The 21902-nt window shown below is 37.7% G+C and overlaps 1 protein-coding gene across 1 annotated transcript; it reads left to right on the top strand.

Annotated features, from left to right (window-relative positions):
• Positions 1-626: 626 nt before the first annotated feature.
• LOC129116239 (uncharacterized) lies at positions 627-20273 on the top strand (the record flags this gene model as incomplete). The annotated part of the gene is made up of 6 exons (XM_054627239.1): positions 627-1425; positions 5959-6816; positions 13051-13659; positions 17457-17674; positions 18608-18713; positions 19958-20273. Coding segments are annotated over exons 1-6 (2906 nt in total), but the record flags the coding sequence as incomplete, so codon positions are not given.
• Positions 20274-21902: the final 1629 nt, after the last annotated feature.

Raw genomic sequence — 21902 nt, 5'->3', positions numbered from 1 at the left:
ATAAATTCATATTTTTTTTGAGTAATTAAATTTTGGAGACTCAATTAGTAGATAAAATGTATAATAACCCAAAGTGTAAAATAATAAACTGCTTTTTTTCTTAAACAATCCCGCAGTAGAGAGGATTAAAACAAAGATGTCCTCTTTCTGCATATCTACTTATCCAACAATCCTTTTAAGAATGAAAGAATATCATATTAAACAGGATTTTACATTCACATATATAAAAAGTATTTCATTACAAAACATTTAGGGAGCAGCTTTTAATTCTCAGTGTAGTTGACTTTTCCTTTCACTGGTTAAAAAATAACAGTTGCTGGTAGGAGGTCATACACTTGGCCATTGTTAGGGTTGTGTGCTCTCTTTAAGCAGGTGACTGTACTCTGCCAAAGATTGTTAAGGTTGTTTACATGAGTTGCATTAGTTCAAATTTTGTAGGCTAAAGTTTTTATTTGAATGTGTCACATACACATTGATTAAAAATGTAGGTAAATATAAGTATTGGATCAGACTCTGTAACAGATTCCAATATAAAAGGACATAAAAAAAATGATTTCTGACCAACAAGTTTTTTTGTGTTTTGGCTCATGTGTATTTTCTTATATATGAAAACAACCAAAAGACAGATGTACAGTATTATTGATGGACATTATTCTCTTTCAGTGTCAAACAGAACCAGAATTGTCATCCTGGGAAAAACTGGAAGTGGGAAAAGCAGCCTGGCTAACACCATATTTGGAGATGAACTGTTCAAGATCGGCCACACTGCCAACTCTGAAACTAGTAAATGTGGAGCCATAACAAAATCTGTCAATGGAAGAAACATCACTTTGATCGACACTCCTGGTTTCTTCGACACAGATCGATCTGAGGAGGAGCTGAAGCCTGGAATAGTGAGGTGTATCACAGAGTGCGCTCCTGGGCCTCATGCTTTTCTCATTGTGCTTAAAGTGGAGAGATTCACAGAGCAGGAGCAGGCTGTCATCGCTAAAATAAACCACTACTTTTCTGAAGAAGTTCTCAAGTATTCCACAGTTCTCTTCACTCATGGTGACCAGCTCGAGGAAGGACAGACCATTGAGGACTTTGTCCGTGGTAATGAGCTTCTGAGTGATCTGGTGAAGAAGTGCGGAGGCCGCTGCCATGTCGTTGATAATAAATACTGGAAGAACAACCAGCAGGATGAATACAGGAACAACCAGTTCCAAGTGAAGGAGCTGCTCAAAACAATGGATAAGATAACTGAGGCAAACAGAGGAAGCTACTACACCAATGAGGTGCTACAAGCAGTGGAGGAAGAAATAAAACAGGAGGAGGAGCTCATTAGACAGTCACTAGGAAACATGTCAGAGATAGAGATCAGAGAGAAGGCTAATGACAGAGTATATGACAGGCTATTGATTAGTGTGGCAGCTTTTACAGCAGGTGCACTGTTAGAAGCTTTTTTTGGTCTAAAGTTGTTTGTAAAAAAAGACACAGTTATGCAGAGAGTTGCTGCTGTGCTGATACAAACAATAAGACATTTTACATTTAGCAAAGCATTTGAGAAAGCAGGTGCAGGTGAAGCAGCATTTAAGGCAGTAGGAGCTGTCATGAAACAACACTTTTAGTCTTAAAAGCACATTATAATACAGCCAAAGATGAAACAGATTCAAAACTATTGATCAGCTGTTACTCTTAAAGATGGGGAGAGAATGTATCATTAAAAAGTAACACCTCCCTGTAAATAACAAGACATCTTTAACCATTGAGCTTATCACGATTATTCATATGTAATATGTAACAAGTTGTACTTATTGTTTCAGTTTCAAAGTTAATCACTTATTTCTGTTTCACCAGCTCACCACAGAGTGTCTGTTTGATGTTAGTGCATGTAACCACAAAGATAAAACATTTTTCAGAGCATTAATCAACTCTAATAAAGTGGTTTAAATCAAACTATTGTAGACTGTTTGCTGTATTTCTGTCCGTTTCCTGTTACAGAGCTAACCAGAAAACCTACTTACACTAACCTGTACTTCAGATTTTAAAGTGTACATCCATATTGTTTTATTTTATGATGTATAAGAAATTTTAGATTTGCTGGTCATGTTTTTTTTTGTGGATTGTAATGTATCACCAAGACAAATATGAACAAGCAATGAATTCAAACCTATGAAAAAAGTTATTTGAGCAAATTAAGTTTTTACTCAGTAAAGTAAACTATCCTCCTCAACACCACACCACACACACACACACACACACACACTCACACACACATCCACACACATGCACACACACACACACAAACTACACACACACACACACGCATCCACAACACACACACACACACACACACACACACACACACACACCACACACACACACACATCCACACACACACACACACACACACACACACACACACACACACACACACACTTACAGTAAGTGAAAGTGAAACTTAAGTAAAAGCAGAGTCGGAGCAGAGGAGAAAAGAGACACGTAGGAGGGTCGTCTGGTTGAAAACTTTTACTCTTCACTGATTTCTCTTCTAACAACATTAAAAGTAAGTTAAAGTTACTTCTTTCAGTTATTATAATTTGTTCACAACGCTCACTCTACATTACTCTTTGACATATTCTAGAAAGTTAGAAATTAATTATGGCATTCCTGGAGTACTCTGTGAAGATGTCTGTTGAACCTTTTTTTTTAAAACACCGTCTTGAAAGAAGAAGACTGTGTGCAGACATGACTGCTTCTGCTACCAAAACCTCAACAATCATATTAATGTTAAATTAAACTTCCCTGTATGATCTTGAGCACATGAAACAGAGTTCATTAACGGGTCTGTGTGTTTCTGAGAGGAGGAGACCTCTGCGTATAATTCGCCTCCTTAATATGAACACTGAGAGAATCATAACAGGGAGAAGTTGACTGCAATGAGAGCAATGGTGGTAAAAACAACAACTCCCATGATCCCACACTACGTTACAACGTCACCAAACTCCATCTGTTATTGTTTAATGAGAGAGCCCTAGCAACAGAAAGTTATATAAAGTGAGTTTAAAGAAGTAGAGGCCAAATACAGAGCAGTGTAACAACACTAACATATGAGTTAATGTCAATAAGATGTAAAAAAGTAATGCTGAATATAATTCATCTCTATAAATGATAATAACAGACAATTAATCAAAATAATTTAATATTATGGCTTTATGAAAAGCTTTACAAATATTAACAAGCAATAAAACCTATGAAAAATTTTATTTGAGCAAATAAAGTTTTTATTCAGTAAAGTAAACTACTCTCCTCCTCCGACCACACCCACACACACACACACACACACACACACACACACACACACACACACACACACACACACACACACACACGCACACACACTTACAGGAAGTGAAAGTGAAACTTAAGTAAAAGCAGAGTCGGAGCAGAGGAGAAAAGAGACACGTAGGACGGTCGTCTGGTTGATCTGAAAACTTTTACTCTCCACTGATTTCTCCTCTAACATCATGAGCAGTAAGTTAAAGTTACTTCTTTCAGTTATTACAACGTGTTAACACTGCTCACTGTACATTACTCTATGACCTATATCATGACATGTTCTCTCTTCTGCAGCCATTAGTGGTAGACCGTAGTTATGACTCGCTTGTGTCGCAGTACACTGATGCCTGTATATTTTACTTTAATTCAAACAAGTCAATGTGTTTTGATGATATCATCAGCTACCAGACAGGGAGAAAGAAACGTAGCAAGAGAACAAAGAAAAGAGTCAAAGAGGAGACGAATGCTGGTCTGAGTCTCTTTTTCTTTTTTTTTGTCACATTTTTTTTTGTCACATTTTTATTCCTGTTCTATCTTTATTTAGTTGTATAGTATGTGTATTTATTGTCTGTGTAGTTGTATAGTATGTGTATTTATTGTCTGTGTAGTTGTATAGTATGTGTATTTATTGTCTGTGTCTGTGTAGTTGTATAGTATGTGTATTTATTGTCTGTGTAGTTGTATAGTATGTGTATTTATTGTCTGTGTAGTTGTATAGTATGTGTATTTATTGTCTGTGTCTGTGTAGTTGAGCTGCTGCAACACTTGAATTCCCCCCATGGGGATCAATAAAGGAATATAATAATATAATAATAATTTCCCCAAGAACCCCCGTTGTTGTTAGGACAGGTCAGCTGCCGTAAATGGATTTTATTATTGTAATTGGGTCACCTGAAGCCACCCCATTCTCTGTAAAAATCCTCAGAGCAACCACGTTGTACTTTTTTTTTCTGGTTTCTCATTTGATTTGATTTATGAATGATTTCGCTAGTTTTGAAATAAAAATGAACAAAATACACTCTTTTACAAATAATTACTTTGACAGTCATTTAAAACAATCGGCTATGCTAATATAAATAAATCTGCTTTATTATTGTTTTAAAAGTATATAGGAAAAGGTTTTAAAATAAAAATGTGGAAAAAGTTACTTTATTTTTAAGCATTATTAAGTTTTCGTGGCATCTTAGCATCAGCAGACATAGTTTAGTTTTTATGCCTATATGTTAAAATATTAATTCCCAAAAGCCAGTCTAAGTAATGTAACATAGTGGTGGTAAAACAGTACAACATGATATGGTAAAAAAAAGAAAAGAAAATGAATACAGGCTACTACATTATAAATGATTGTAATTTAAGTGTTATGTATTACAAAGTAAAATGTATTAATAGTTTTAAATTCAGTAGTTGAAATAAATAATAATAAATAGTATATATTGTATAAATAGCAGTATAATATAATACAATTGAATTATAATAATTAAAGCATACATAGGCCGATAAATACAAATACAATATATGATGCTGTGTTTACAGTATTGTGCAATTAGGCTATTTTCATATTATCTCTAAATACTTTCAACTTCAAATTAAATTACTTTTGTATAGTTTCTATTGTTATTTTTGTATTTTATAAGCTAATTCCTGTCGTGATAACAAACTGTGTTCTCAGGAAATGTGGCCAGGAGCGCGTCATTTTCAAAACTCACAACTCTACAACTATGTTGAAATATATTTCAGTTACAGTTATATTATATTTTAGTTGAAAATTTCACTTTGATAAAATAAACTCTGATAGATGGTACTTTCAACCTTATTATCAAGAGTTATCCAAACAGGATTTTTGGCCTACAATGTCATGTAAAATAATATTTTTTGTTGTTGTGTCATTAAAAAAAGATATGACAGAAGTTAATTCTCAGAAAAATTTTGTTAAGATTTTCAAAATGTGGAGCTGTCAGGTAGCTTTATCTAACACAATCTCTAAAATTAATTTATTGTGATTTTTTGACATGTGATTTTTAAAGGAGCTTCTCCCTGTTTTCATGACATAGCAGTGCAGCTCATGCATTTTAGTGCATGTTAGTGCATGTGAGCGTTCCCCTCTGGTTAGCTCACTGACGGCGCTCTGCATGTTTCTCATCAGGTGGTTACAGCTGATAACGCCATCCCAACAGTCAGTCGAGTGTCTGCACTTTCGTCGTAGTTTGCACTGTTAGCTCTGTTAGCACCGTTAGCTGTGATCCATGTTAAGAGCCATTGAGAGGCAACTGAAATTATCCCTATATCGGATATTGCAGCTTTAATTAGTGTTTTTTTTCTTTACCTCAGCCTTATTTCACAACGTGTATTAATTATTGTAGCCTGATGAAATGAGAAAAACACAACTAAGAGGCGAGTTAACAACTTGGTACTTTCACACCTTACCCATTTGGTTCGGTTAAAATAACTCAGGTGTGGTTTAGTGTGTGACAGTGATCCAACAGAAATACGAAACACGCGTGTGTCCATGTGCTCCCGGATCAACAAGTTACCTTTCAGTCTGTATAACTGTAGTTTAACCCTCTTAGCTTGTTTGAAAAAGGTCAGCAAGAGACAAATGTACTGATTTACTGATACAGAGTCCCTTTTCTCTTCTAGTGCCAAACACATTGAGGATTGTCCTACTGGGAAAAACAGGAGTTGGAAAGAGCAGCCTTGCTAACAACATATTTGGAGAGGCCATATTCAAAATAAACAATTTCAATGACTTGGAAAGGCACTGTACTACACCCGAAACCAAATATGCCAATGGAAGAAGCATCACTTTGATCGACACTCCTGGTTTCTTTGACCAAGGCAGGTCTGAGGAGAAGATGAAGCCTGAGATAGTGAGGTGCATCACAGAGTGCGCTCCTGGGCCCCATGCTTTTCTCATTGTGCTTAAAGTGGAGAAATTCACAGAGCACGAGAAGGCTGTCATCACACAGATGTGTGAAGATTTCTCTGAAAATGCTCTAAACTATGCTGTGATTGTCTTCACTCATGGTGACCAACTCCCAGAGGGAATGAAAATGGAGGAGTATGTCGAGGAAAGTAAGGGTCTGAGTGATCTGTTGAAGAAGTGTGGGGGCCGATGCCACGTCGTTGATAATAAATACTGGAAGAACAGCCAAGAAGTCTACAGAAGTAACCAGTTCCAGGTGGCAGAGCTGCTCAACACCATAGACAAGATGGTGAGAGAAAACAATGGAGGATTCTACACTGATGAAAAGCTAAAAGAAGTGGAGAGAAAAATTCTGGAAGAGGAAGAGCTCATCAGACGATCATCAGGAAACATGTCACAGGAAGAGACCAGGAAGCAGGCTAAGAGCAACGTCTTCAAGAAGCAGGTGGATGATGCAGCTCCAACAAGGAGGAGAGTTTTAATGAAGTTTGCAGTCATAGCTGGATTATTTGCAATAGTCTCAGCTCTGTTGATCAATTCAAAATTTGTGAAGGTGTTAAAGAAGTGGTGGTAGAACAAGTTGGGGCAGCTTTAGGCAGCTGAATTGAACAATGAAGCAGAATCAAATCAAAAATAGCTGAAGTAAGGTTGACGTTGGCATACATTGTTGCAATCCTACAACTCTCATATCAAATTATTGTTATCATTCTGGTTTAGCTTGTCCCTTAAGGCCTCTTATGGAGGTCCTTGTGTCGGGGGTTTAAACTTTGTGCTGGTTCCTGTCAACTGAAAAGAGAACCACGGTGATTACTTTTCATAAATTACAGTGTAAATTTAAAGTTAATGGAGTAACAAACAATATATAGAAAATGTATCTGTTTTACTGATGATATTAAATCTAAAAGATGTTGTTGGGTCATGGACTCGCCATGACTTTGTGGTGTTTCAAAGGGGCAAGTCATCTTATTTTCGCAAGCAGTTAAGCTAAATCGTCTTCAGAAGTAAAACTCAATCTGTAAAAACTGTTGTAAAATGTATGCTGTAGCTCCGAAGCTTTTCAAAGTTTGTAAAAATAACATTGATTTCGTTTTAGAACACTGTTTATCTGTCTCTTGTGAGTCCACCAACTTTATGAAAGTGAAATAGTAACTCATGAGTGTATCCTTTGATGGTGATTATTTTGAAATGTTGTGTCAGTTTGCTATAAATGTATTAGGTAACAATTAAACAGCTGATTGATCGCATGTCTTTTCAGCTACTCTTTTTTCATATAACCACTCACCTATGCTGTTAAATGTAAGGCTGACTGTACTTGTACTTTCTTATTGTCAATAAATTCCATTAACCGACAATTCATTGATCTTAGTTTCATCTATGTATTTTGATCTTGGTATTATCTATAATAGTAATAATTATTTGTGTACTGGTCTTCACTACTGACAACTACACTTTTCCTCCTGTGATCTCCAAATCACAGGAGGAAAATGGTTGTGTCAAATAATTGAATTTGATTCCCAAAAACAGCAATCAACTGTAATGTTTACATTTACAAGGCACCCATTCCACGGGCCGGGATGGTGCGGCCTAAGGGGTTCAATGTGGGTTTTCTTCTTCTTTGCAGTAATAATTGTGTTTCCAATCATTATTAATGCATGAAAAGACCATTGCAACCAAAGAACACACAAATAATCCAAACAATTACCTTTACATTTCCGTGCAATACTTGTGTTCATTATTACAGCTTGTTATCTGAGAAAGATTGTCAGATTGTTTCACAGACATTTCAGTTTTATCAAGAGAAATCTGTGTCCGCTACATTAAGTTTTTACTGGATAAAGTAAACTACCCTCCCCCATCTCACACACACGCACACGCACACGCACACGCACACGCACACACACACACGCACACACACACACACACACACACACACACACACACACACACACACACACACACACACACTTACAGTAAGTGAAAGTGAAACTTAAGTAAAAGCAGAGTCGGAGCAGAGGAGAAAAGAGACACGTAGGACGGTCGTCTGGTTGAAAACTTTTACTCTTCACTGATTTCTCTTCTAACAACATTAAAAGTAAGTAACACCGTCTTGAAAGAAGAAGACTGTGTACAGACATGACTGCTTCTGCTACCAAAACCTCAACAATCATATTAATGTTAAATTAAACTTCCCTGTATGATCTTGAGCACATGAAACAGAGTTCATTAACGGGTCTGTGTGTTTCTGAGAGGAGGAGACCTCTGCGTATAATTCGCCTCCTTAATATGAACACTGAGAGAATCATAACAGGGAGAAGTTGACTGCAATGAGAGCAATGGTGGTAAAAACAACAACTCCCATGATCCCACACTACGTTACAACGTCACCAAACTCCATCTGTTATTGTTTTATGAGAGAGCCCTAGCAACAAAAAGTAATGCTGAATATAGTTCATCTCTATAAATGATAATAACAGACAAATATTAAAAATAATTTAATATTATGACTTTATGAAAAGCTTTGCTCTCAAAACATTTGATAAAGTATGTGTTGCACACTCGGACCAAAAGGGACTTCCAGGCGTGCATAAGTTTTTAAATAATAGTTTTACTGAAAGTACAGAAACATTCACTTCAGCGCTGACTGCACCCTGCAGGTGGCTTTGGTCATCTCACGCAAGCATCACGTTGCTCTCTTTTCACCTGAAGGACCCCCAAGCTGCCCGAAGCGCCAGCATGACCTCCACTCACTGCAACCCAACATTAACCCATGACTCACTGTAGTTGCCATGCAGGTGAACACATGCCAGGTGATGACCAACAAATCAATCAGCAAACAAAAGCAAAAATAATAAATTGTCAACCAGCTGGATCTTATCTTCACTTGACACTGTTCTACTGCTAACCTCTCTGTCACTCCCCTCCAGCTCTCGGACCACTACTTCATTCAGGCTTTTTTCCGCTCTAAAATCCTAACCTCTGCTTCTAATCCTAAAAACTCTTTGAAACTTTCTCTTCACTCCTCCAACCCCCACCCCCTCCTCCTACTTCCTCCCTTCTCCCTGATGATTTCGCCAACTTCTTTGACAAGAAGGTAAACGATATCAGATCCTCCTTCTCTCAGCCCCCTCTCCCTGTCCACCCTCTCCCTCTCTACCCTCTACAGCTCTTCCCCCTCAGCTCCCCCTCCCTATCCACACCCCATCTTACCCTATTTTGCTCCCCTCTTCCCTAACGAGGTCCTCGACCTTGTTACATCTAACCGCCCCACCACGTGCTCCTTGACCCGATCCCCTCCCCTCTTCTTCAGTCTATTGCCACTGAACTCCTTCCTTTCCTCACCCACCTCATCAACACATCTCTCGTCTCGGATGCTTTCCCTCGGCTTTCAAGACTGCCAGAGTCACCCCCCTTCTGAAAAAAACATCACTTGACCCCTCTGATGTCAAGAACTTCAGACCGGTTTCTCTTCTACCCTTTCTATCCAAAACACTTGAACGCGCTGTCTCTAAACAACTGTCTTCCTACCTCCACCAGAACAACCTCTTGGACCCCCACCAGTCCGGGTTCAAGGTGGGTCACTCGTCAGAGAGTAAACTCTCTCTCCTCTGTCCTGATTCTCCTGGACCTGTCAGCGGCGTTTGACATGGTGAACCACCAGATCCTCCTCTCCACCCTCGAGGGGATGGGCGTCTCAGGCTCTGCACTCTCCCTGCTTGCATCCTACCTGACAGGCCGATCCTACCAGGTGACATGGAGGGGGCCGTGTCGGAACCACGCATGCTGACTACGGGGTTCCACAAGGTTCAGTTCTGGGCCCCCTTCTCTTCTCGCTCTACACAACATCTCTGGGTTCTGTTATTCGCTCGCATGACTTCTCTTACCATTGTTATGCCGATGACACCCAGCTGGTCTTGTCATTTCCTCCCGGTGACACCCAAGTGGAGGCACGCATTGCTGCGTGCTTGGCTGACATCTCGAAGTGGATGGCGACACACCACCTGAAGCTGAACCTGGACAAAACCGAGCTACTGTTCCTCCCGGGGAAGGGTTGCCCGCACCGAGACCTGTCCATCACCATTGATGATGCCGTGGTGACGCCAACTCGGACTGTGAGGAATCTGGGTGTGACCCTGGACGACCAACTGTCGTTCTCAGCAAACATTGCATCGGTCACACGCTCCTGCAGATTCCTGCTCTACAACATCAGGAGGATTCGCCCCTTCCTCACTGAGGAGACGGCGCAGGTGCTCATCCAGGCTCTGGTCATCTCCCGCCTGGACTACTGCAACTCACTACTTGCTGGAGCCCCGGCGTCGGCCATCAGACCCCTGGAGCTTGTCCAGAAAGCTGCAGCACGTCTGGTGTTCAATCGCCCCAAGTTCTCCCACACAACTTCCCTTCTCCGTTCTCTACACTGGCTCCCTGTAAGAGCTCGCATCCAGTTTAAGACTCTGGTGCTAGCCTACAGGGCAGTGAAAGGAACAGCTCCTTCCTATCTCCAGGCCATGGTCAAGCCCTACACCCCCGCCCGACCACTTGGCTCTGCTGCCTCGGGCGACTGGTTGCCCCTTCGCTCAGAGGTCCCTGCGGCCGATCCACCCAGTCACAGCTTTTTCTGTCCTGGCCCCTCAGTGGTGGAATGAACTCCCCACTGACGTCAGGACAGCAGAGTCGCTGCCCATCTTTAGACGCAGGCTGAAAACTCACCTCTTCAAGAAGTACTACCCTGAGCCTTCCTCGTAGCACTTATTGCACTCGTATTAGTTGTTGCACTCACTGTATTCGTATCAGTTTGCTGCACTTATTGAATTCGTATTCGTTTACTGCACTTATCCTATTCGTATTAGTTTGTTGCACTTATTGTATTCGTATTAGTTTGTTGCACTTATTGTTTTCGTAGTAATTTGCCTCTGCACTATACTTTTGCTCTGGTTTATGCTTTTAGATGCTTGTTTAAGAAAGGAGATGCACTTATGACTTCTGGTGACTAGTAGTTCTCTTGAATACCTAATACACTTCCTGTAAGTCGCTTTGGATAAAAGCGTCTGTTAAATGACTGTAATGTAATGTAATATGTAACTTTTCTACATTCAAATGTCTAAAAGCTTTATTTTTTTATTTTGCTCTAAAAATATCCCACATTTTTTAAACAATTTTGAAAACCTAGAGAAATCTGTAATTTTATCATTTATTTGTTAATATGTGCTTAATAATATACACTTGTCGTGGCGTCATACACGCTATGCGAGTGCGTCATCGTTGAATTTGTCTGCCAGATCTCGTCATAAATTTACTTTTTATCCAGTTTTATGCCACATTTTGAAGGATACATGTTTTACTTCTTGGTCGTTGTTAACTATATATTTTAACCAGATTTTAGTCATTTGACATCTGGACTTTACAGTTATACTATGTAGTAGCATTGTCGGTTGTCTTTGTAAACACAGAGTTCAAACTTCGGCCCTCCTCTCCGGTTCAACAAGCAACCAAGGTAGAGAGAGAGAGAGAGAGAGAGAGAGAGAGAGACAGAGAGCAGTGGTGGTCGAGCGAGCTGCAAAGTGAATGAAGAGAGGGACCATTGTTAGTGAGAACAAAACCGTGAATTAAAAGAATAAAATGTTATTTTCTAATGCACAAATAGACAAATACACAACCACACCTCCTCATCACATCCTGCGGGAAGGTGAAAGATTTTTTTAATGCAGCACGAGGCACGATTTCATCCTGTCTGGTCTTGTGGATCGATATCATTTAATATGATAAATCTTTTAGCTGATTTTTGAAAAAAGTGAATAAAGTATCCTTTGGTTTTATTCATACATTTTCAGAATATAAACATTTTGGAGATTCAATTAGTTAGACAAAATGTATGATAACCCAAAGTGTAACAAAGGCTTTTTTTCATAAACAATCTTGCAGTAGCAAGGATTAAAACAAGGATGTCCTCTTTCTGAGGATATATAGTATCTATCTAATTATTATATCATAATTATAACACCATTTTTTTAAATGAACAATAAATCAGAAAGTTTGTGAATAAATGCATGCTTTAGAATAAAAAAACATTACTGTATGCTGATGGTGAAAAACAAAAAAATGCAACCAAATGTTGCTTCTCTTACTGCCTTAGATGAAAAACAATACAACTTTTCAATAAATTCCAGACAGAAACCAACTATAACAAATGTGCTACGAATTGAATCTCTGAAGGGTATTTTTCTTTTACTATGTCACAATCTGCCAATAAAAAGGATAAATTGCCAAATATATGTATTCTGTATCTAGAGTATATCCATATAAACCTGGAATACATTACAAAGGGAATTCAATTTGTATGTATAAATATATATATGGAAACAGGATTTTACATATTCATATATAAAAAGTATTTCATTACAAAACATTTAGGGAGCAGCTTTTAATTCTCAGTGTAGTTGACTTTTCCTTTCACTGGTTAAAACTGGTAGAAGGTCATACACTTGGCCATTGTTAGGGTTGCGTGCTCTCTTTAAGCAGGTGACTGTACTCTGCCAAAGATTGTTAAGGTTGTTTACATGAGTTGCATTAGTTCAAATTTTGTAGGCTAAAGTTTTTATTTGAATGTGTCACATACACATTTATAAAAAATGTAGGTAAATATATGTATTGGATCAGACTCTGTAACAGATTCCAATATAAAAGGACATAAAAAAATGATTTCTGACCAACAAGTTTTTTTTGTATTTGAGCTCATGTGTATTTTCTTATCAATGAAAACAACCAAAAGACAAATGTACAGTATTATGATGGACATTATTCTCTTTCAGTGTCAAACAGAACGAGAATTGTCATCCTGGGAAAAACTGGAAGTGGGAAAAGCAGCCTGGCTAACACCATATTTGGAGATGAACTGTTCAAGATCGGCCGCACTGCCAACTCTGAAACTAGTAAATGTCGAGCCATAACAAAATCTGTCAATGGAAGAAACATCACTTTGATCGACACTCCTGGTTTCTTCGACACAGATCGATCTGAGGAGGAGCTGAAGTCTGAAATAGTGAGGTGTATCACAGAGTGCGCTCCTGGGCCTCATGCTTTTCTCATTGTGCTTAAAGTGGAGAGATTCACAGAGCAGGAGCAGGCTGTCATCGCTAAAATAAACCACTACTTTTCTGAAGAAGTTTACAAGTATGCGACAGTTCTCTTTACTTATGGTGACCTGCTCCCTGAAGGACAGACCATTGAGGACTTTGTCCGTGGTAATGAACTCCTGAGTGATCTGGTGAAGAAGTGCGGAGGCCGCTGCCATGTCGTTGATAATAAATACTGGAAGAACAACCAGCAGGATGAATACAGGAACAACCAGTTCCAAGTGAAGGAGCTACTCAAAACAATGGATAAGATAACTGAGGCAAACAAAGGAAGCCGGTACACCCGTGAGAAACAACAATCTCATGTGGGTTTGCTCATAGCAATGGCAGGTCTGACATTGTTGGGACTTTTCCTTGGTAAGAGATGAGTGAAGACTAAAGTGTAACAGCAGCATAATGGCTGCTTATCACTTTGTAACTGGATACATTATCACAACGCATAATATCTCGATACTCAAGTGTATCAATTTCCTTCTCGTATTGTCTTACCTCTGTATGTAATATAAGTAAAAGCCTCTATCCTTCAGTAAACCAAAGATTATGAAGATGAATTATCTATTTGGGATCTCTGTAATCTTAAGAAACGTTTGATTATTTTTCATTGATTTTTCCTTTATTACAAAGTGTATACAATAAATCAGCAAACTGCTCCCAAGTGTCTTTTTTTTATTAAACAATTTTCATTCATCCCATTAGCTGAGGGCCCTTACGATAATAAAGAAGGCAGAGTTGTCGACCGGTACGAGTCAGGGTTTCATATCTTGAGAAGTGGAACAAAGAAGGACACAGAATGAATGAAAAAGAACATGAAGCCTGGAATATCCTCGCTTCATCATGCATATTTTAATTAATAAACATGAATGCAGATAAAAATACATGATTTTTTAATTGTACTATTCCCAAATCAAATTGTACGTTTACAAAAAAGAAGTACTCTGGCCTCAGAAAGAAGTACAAGAAAGAAGTACTCTGGCCTCAGGCCACAGGTTAAACACAAAGGCTTTTTTGTTTTCAGTCTGTTTACTGGTACAGTATGGATGCTGCCAATAAAAACAGATGAATAAAATACCTTTCAGCTTCTCCTGTTTCACACTCCACCCTAAAAAGGAACGAGATGCCATCCTCCCTCTTTGCACGACATGTTTACAGACTACGTATTCCTTTTATTATGATATGTTTTATCCTTAAACAAGAAGCCTAATGCTACAGGATATTATGGGTTTCACTATACAGTATAAATGTTAAATGCACTCATGCAAAACAGAGTTTTAAATCATATTTAGTGGTGGGACATATGGAGCTTTGATGGCAGCAAATGTAGCCGTGTTTTTGAGTGACCCACTTCATGTAGCTGAATTTACCTTGAAAAATATTTTCTTGTACATTGGGTACAATTAATGTGAGTCTGGTTATACAGCCTGTGTAATACTCTCATGCTGAATATGAATATGACTGCTGACAGTAATAAATAAATTAAAAGAACCTCAGTCACCACCCTGAAGAGATGACCCGCCAAGTCAGGGTGGCCTCTGCTAAGCATCACAAGACGTTCCACTTCAACCTGCTCATCTGGAAACTGTCATTAAAGCATTCATGACCTTTTGTCTTGACTTGTGTCCTGTCCTGTTTACTGGCATGATGATAATATGTCCTCCCTGTCTGTGGCTTGTCGAAAATATTTTGGATTGATTTGAAGATTTTAACTGGCTTGAAAAACAATCGCACAAAATATTTTGATGACTGGTTATGTTGCTGAGCTGTCGAAAAAGAAAGTGCAGTCAACCACAGCATGAGAACAGAAGGAAAAACATCCGACAATTTAGCTTTCACACTACCTGATGAGGAAAAATGACTTAAACATGCTGCTAATACATCAGAACAATTATTTAAATACACAGTATTTTCCCAACAATAACAACACATAGCTGAAGAAACCCACTGGCCACATTTACATGTATGAAGTTACACAGCTAATTGGCCAACTTTAGGTCAGTTCTTCATTCAGGTTAATGTTTATGTGAAATGTTAAATATAGTGTGACACTATGGCAAAAGCTGCTACAATCTATTTTGACCATACAAATATCAAACAAGTATTCCATGTGTGACTCTTGGTATTTAATAAGGTTGTGCTTTTTCATATAACTAATCCACAACAGAGTTAGTCTGAGTTTGCAAAAACAACTGAAAGTAAGACGACTGTACATTGAAGAAAATAAATTGTTTGACGTCACTGTACAGGAATCAAGGTATCTTAATTGGGTCACATGTTAAGAACTGTAAAAGAACATCAGTCAGAAGCTGTTAATCTATTTAAAAGTACCTTGTTGACCTGTTATCAGTATTTGGTATAAAAAGTACTGTAGGAGTATGGAGGTTGGAAAAACAACAACTTCACAAGCAGCTGTTTAGTATGCAAAAGAGCTGGTGCTTTTCATTAATGTGATATGCGCATACCAAGAAACAAATCAAACAGGTAGCAAACAAAAGTAAAAGGCAAAAGAAAAGACATACAGTCAAAACATCCTCGAGATCTGAATCCTCTCTTAACTCTGCACTGATTTTCATTTTTTGAAAGCATGAGCGATAAGTTATGATTACTTATTCACACAGAAAATTCAATATTCTCACAAGTTTGTGTACTTTTTTTTTATTGTTTTAATACTTACATGTCATTAGTACTCAGTGTTTTTGTAAAAAATAAAGTGTGTTTTAAGATGTTTCAGTTTATTGATATTAATATTTTTTTTTTTCAAATCAGAGTTTTAAAGAATCATCTCATAGGGTTGCCTTTTGACTGACGTGAGCAAATGGTTAATTCTATCCACTGCGCTAAATTAAAATGAGTTACATTAAAGATCAGGTTTATTTTGAAAAGTACCTGCATTTAATATAATCAGTCTGTAAGTACATTGTATTAGTAAAAGAGCAATTTGCATTACAGCAGTAAAAGATGCATTCATTTGGCTGCTCACCGTGTATTTTTTTCATTAAACTATTCCGTGAGATCTTACCTCACCCTGAGCAACCTCTAGCCATACTAATGCAATACTATGCAATTGTGAAGTGATTCTCTCGTTGAACGGGTGAGTTGACAGAAATGTCAAGTCCCTGTTCAAGTCAGCGTTTCCAAAGCATGACCTGTTTGACATAACAATATTTAAGTTTCAACATTATTCTTTTTGCACATTTAAAACATATCAGTATTTAAAACTGTATCAGTATTCATTGGAACTGCTTGTTCAGAACTTTGCACATAACAACCCACTGCTCACAGACAACTTTTTTTCGAATATTACTGTAAAATATTGTTAAAACAGCAATCTATTCATCCCCACAAAAAAAGATGTATACAATATTTGTCCAAATATGTAGCTGTAAACCTAATGTGAACCCAAATAAAGTTAAGTTAGATAGCTGATATTGTCAACTAAGTGTCACTACTAACTTTTCTCACTGTATATCGCCTGTAACTCCAGAGACAAACTAGAGTCATTACTGACACAATGTCTTTACTGTCATCTAGCATCAACAAGAAGGATAGTGGTCTTGGGAAAAACTGGAGCCTGGAAGAGCTTAATGGTGATTATTTTCTATTTTTATTGTCATTTTGTGTTAATATGTGTAAGTTTTCTATAAATGTATTATGTAACAAAGAAAACAGCTGATTGATCGCATGTCTTTTCAGCTACTTCTTTTTCATATAACCACTCACCTATGCTGTTAAATTTAAGGCTGACTATACTTGTGCTTTCTTATTGTCAATAAATTCCATTAACAAACCGACAATTCATTGATCTTAGTATTATCTATGTATTTTGATCTTGGTATTATCTATACTAGTAATAATTATTTGTGTAGCAATAGCTAGCCTATATTCATATTTTCCTCTGTGCTATAGATCTCAAAATCACAGGAGGAAATTAAATCGTGTCAAATAATTGAATTTGATCCCAAAAAGAGCAAACAACTGTAATGTTTAGCAGGAGCAGGCTGTCATCAATAAAATAAACCAATACTTTTCTGAAGAAGTTCTCAAGTATGCAACAGTTCTCTTTACTTATGGTGACCTGCTCCCTGAAGGACAGACCATTGAGGACTTTGTCCGTGGTAATGAACTCCTGAGTGATCTGGTGAAGAAGTGCGGAGGCCGGTGCCATGTCGTTGATAATAAACACTGGAAGAACAACCAGCAGGATGAATACAGGAACAACCAGTTCCAAGTGAAGGAGCTACTCAAAACAATGGATAAGATAACTGAGGCAAACAAAGGAAGCTGCTACACCAATGAGATGCTACAAGTAATGGAGGAAGAAATAAAATAGGAGGTGGAGCTCATTAGACAGTCACCAGGAAACATGTCAGAGATAGAGATCTGAGAGAAGGCTAAAGACAGAGTATATGAGAGGCTTTGGATCAAACTGACAGGTATCATAACAGGTGCACTGTTAGGGGCTGTTTTTGGTGTGAGAGTGCTTGCCAGAGAATTTGTCTCAGCTTTAGAGGCAGGGCACAGGAGAACAGAAGAAGATGCTTGTTTAAGAAAGGAGATGCACTTATGACTTCTGGTGACTCTTGAATACCTATGTTGAATACACTTCCTGTAAGTCGCTTTGGATAAAAGCGTCTGCTAAATGACTGTAATGTAATGTAATGCCTATATTCCTATTTTCCTCTGTGCTATAGATCTCAAAATCACAGGAGGAAATTAAATCGTGTCAAATAATTGAATTTGATCCCAAAAAGAGCAAACAACTGTAATGTTTACATTCACAAGAAAGAAGTACTCTGGCCTCAGGCCACAGGTTAAACACAAAGGCCTTTTTGTTTTGAGTCTATTACGTCGGAGCACAGGTAAAAAGAACACAGGACGGTCGTCTGCTCCATTACAAATAACTTTCACTCTTTACTGTTTTTTTTTTTTAACAACATGGACAGTAAGTACAGACCCAAAATGACTAAAACAAGACAGCTAATGAGTAAGATGCTCAAACATGATTATCACAAAATGTCTGTGATGATGTTAAAAACGGGCTGTTTAACCATGCTGTGACAGCCCTGATCAAACTCTGTAAAAAGGCCTGGAAAACAGCACATGCTGCGTGACCTGGAAGACTGCAGACTTCGAAACAATATTGCAACATGCAGAACACACTGAGGAGCAGTTCAACAACAGAGAACAAGCAAAGATTAGGTCTCATCAGTGCAACTGACAATGTTTCAGGCCATGACAGGCGGAGGCAGAAGGGGCGGTAGAGGCAGAGGCAGGGGCAGAGACTTTGGCGAAAACACCCAACCCGAAGTCTTCGTGTGCCATCAGCGTGGCCGACCTGGACATGGGTGAAGAGACTGCCCACAATCCACATGGAACAACTGCTTCTTCAACCAAAACCTCAACAATTATAATAATGTGAAATGAGACTTTACTGCATGATCTTGAACACAAGGAATAGGAGTTAGAGAGATTATATGCAGAAAAAGCAAAGATAAAATATCTGAAAAACTGAATAAAATGTATAGAAAGGGTGAGAGGGGAACCACTTTAAATTTGCAGCATTCAAATACCATAAAGAACAATATTTAAAATCTCATAATATGAAATAAATATTTAAAAACGGCCTTGCTGGAACAATAAATACATCTTTCCAAATTCAATACATTTCAGGACCTTTCAATAGATTTATGGCACCCAAATATTATCTTCAATTTCAAAATAACAATACTGTAAATTTACCAGAGAAAGAAAAATAAAGTTGAGAGAGACTATTTTAAGAGGTCTGTTTAGACTCCTTTGTGAATAAATGCATGCTTTAGAATAAAAAAACATCACTGTATGCTGATGGTGAAAAACAAAAAAATGCAACCAAATGTTGCTTCTCTTACTATTAGATGAAAAACAATACAACTTTTCAATAAATTCCAGACAGAAACCAACTATAACAAATGTGCTACATTTGAATCTCTGAAGGGTATTTTTTTTTACTCTTTCTGCCAATAAAAAGGATAAATTGCCAAATATATGTATTCTGTATCTAGAGTATATCCATATAAACCTGGAATACATTACAAAGGGAATTCAATTTGTATGTATAAATATATATATATATATATGGAAACAGGATTTTACATATTCATATATAAAAAGTATTTCATTACAAAACATTTAGGGAGCAGCTTTTAATTCTCAGTGTAGTTGACTTTTCCTTTCACTGGTTAAAAAATAACAGTTGCTGGTAGGAGGTCATACACTTGGCCATTGTTAGGGTTGTGTGCTCTCTTTAAGCAGGTGACTGTACTCTGCCAAAGATTGTTAAGTTGTTTACATGAGTTGCATTAGTTCAAATTTTGTAGGCTAAAGTTTTTATTTGAATGTGTCACATACACATTTATTAAAAATGTAGGTAAATATATGTATCGGATCAGACTCTGTAACAGATTCCAATATAAAAGGACATAAAAAAATGATTTCTGACCAACAAGTTTTCTTTTGTATTTGAGCTCATGTGTATTTTCTTATAAATGAAAACAACCAAAAGACAGATGTACAGTATTATGATGGACATTATTCTGACCTGCTCCTGAAGGACAGACCATTGAGGACTTTGTCCGTGGTAATGAGCTTCTGAGTGATCTGGTGAAGAAGTGCGGAGGCCGCTGCCATGTCGTTGATAATAAATACTGGAAGAACAACCAGCAGGATGAATACAGGAACAACCAGTTCCAAGTGAAGGAGCTGCTCAAAACAATAGAAAAGATATCTGAGGCTAACGGAGGAAGCTACTACACCAATGAGATGCTACAAGCAGTGGAGGAAGAAATAAAACAGGAGGTGGAGCTCATTAGAAAGTCACCAGGAAACATGTCAGAGGAAGAGATCAGAGAGAAGGCTAAAGACAGAGTGTATGATTGGCTATTGATTAGTGTGGCAGCTTTTACAGCAGGTGCAGTGTTAGAAGCTTTTCTTGGTGTAAAGTTGTTTGTAAAAAAAGACACAATTATGCAGAGAGTTGCTGCTGTGCTGATACAAACAATAAGACATTTTACATTTAGCAAAGCATTTGAGAAAGCAGGTGCTGGTGAAGCAGCATTTAAGGCAGTAGAAGCTGTCATGAAACAACACTTTTAGTCTTAAAAGCACATTATAATACAGCCAAAGATGAAACAGATTCAAAACTATTGATCAGCTGTTACTCTTAAAGATGGGGAGAGAATGTATCATTAAAAAGTAACACCTCCCTGTAAATAACAAGACATCTTTAACCATTGAGCTTATCACGATTATTCATGTCATAAGTTGTACTTAATGTTTGAGTTTCAAAGTGAATCACTTATTCCTGTTTCACCAGTTTACCACAGAGTGCCTGTTTGATGTTAGTGCATGTAACCTCAAAGATTAAACATTTTTCAGAGCATTAATCAACTCTTAAAAGTGGTTTAAATCAAACTATTGTAGACTGTTTGCTGTATTTCTGTCCGTTTCCTGTTACAGAGCTAACCAGAAAACCTACTTACACTAACCTGTACGTCATATTTTATATTTTACATCCATATGGTTTACATTTTATGATTCATACCTAAAATAAATGTTAGATTTGCTCATCATGTTTATTTTGTATTTACTCTTGCTCATTGTCTCCTGGTACAGAAATAACCAGAACCAATGTTACATAATCTATGTAAAACATAATTTTGTTAGACAATAGTTAAGTGTTTTTGTGGATTACAATGTATCACCAAGAAAAATATGAACAAGCAATAAATTCAAAACTATGGAAAATGTTATTTCAGCAAATATTTTTTATTTACTCGGTAAAGTAAACTACCGTCCTCCGACCACACCCACACCCACACACACACACACACACACACACACACACACACACACACACACACACACACACACACACTTACAGTAGGTGAAAGCAGAGTCAGAGCAGAGGAGTAAAGAGACACGTAGGACGGTCGTCTGGTTGAAAACTTTTACTCTTCACTGATTTCTCTTCTAACAACATTACAAGTAAGTTAAAGTTACTTCTTTCAGTTATTATAATTTGTTCACAACGCTCACTGTACATTACTCTATGATATATTCTAGAAAGTTAGAAATTAATTGTGGCATTCCTGGAGTACTCGGTGAAGATGTCTGTTGAACTTCTTTTTTTTTTTTTAAACACCATCTTGAAAGAAGAAGACTGTGTGCAGACATGACTGCTTCTGCTACCAAAACCTCAACAATCATATTAATGTCAAATTAAACTTCCCTGTATGATCTTGAGCACATGAAACAGAGTTCATTAACGGGTCTGTGTGTTTCTGAGAGGAGGAGACCTCTGCGTATAATTCGCCTCCTTAATATGAACACTGAGAGAATCATAACAGGGAGAAGTTGACTGCAATGAGAGCAATGGTGGTAAAAACAACAACTCCCACGATCCCACACTACGTTACAACGTCACCAAACTCCATCTGTTATTGTTTTATGAGAGAGCCCTAGCAACAGAAAGTTATATAAAGTGAGTTTAAAGAAGT

Source organism: Anoplopoma fimbria, unplaced genomic scaffold, assembly GCF_027596085.1.
Source record: "Anoplopoma fimbria isolate UVic2021 breed Golden Eagle Sablefish unplaced genomic scaffold, Afim_UVic_2022 Un_contig_8049_pilon_pilon, whole genome shotgun sequence".
Lineage (NCBI taxonomy): Eukaryota > Metazoa > Chordata > Actinopteri > Perciformes > Anoplopomatidae > Anoplopoma > Anoplopoma fimbria.
The sequence above is the reverse complement of the archived record's forward strand: the minus strand, read 5'-3'. Positions and strand labels throughout refer to the sequence as shown.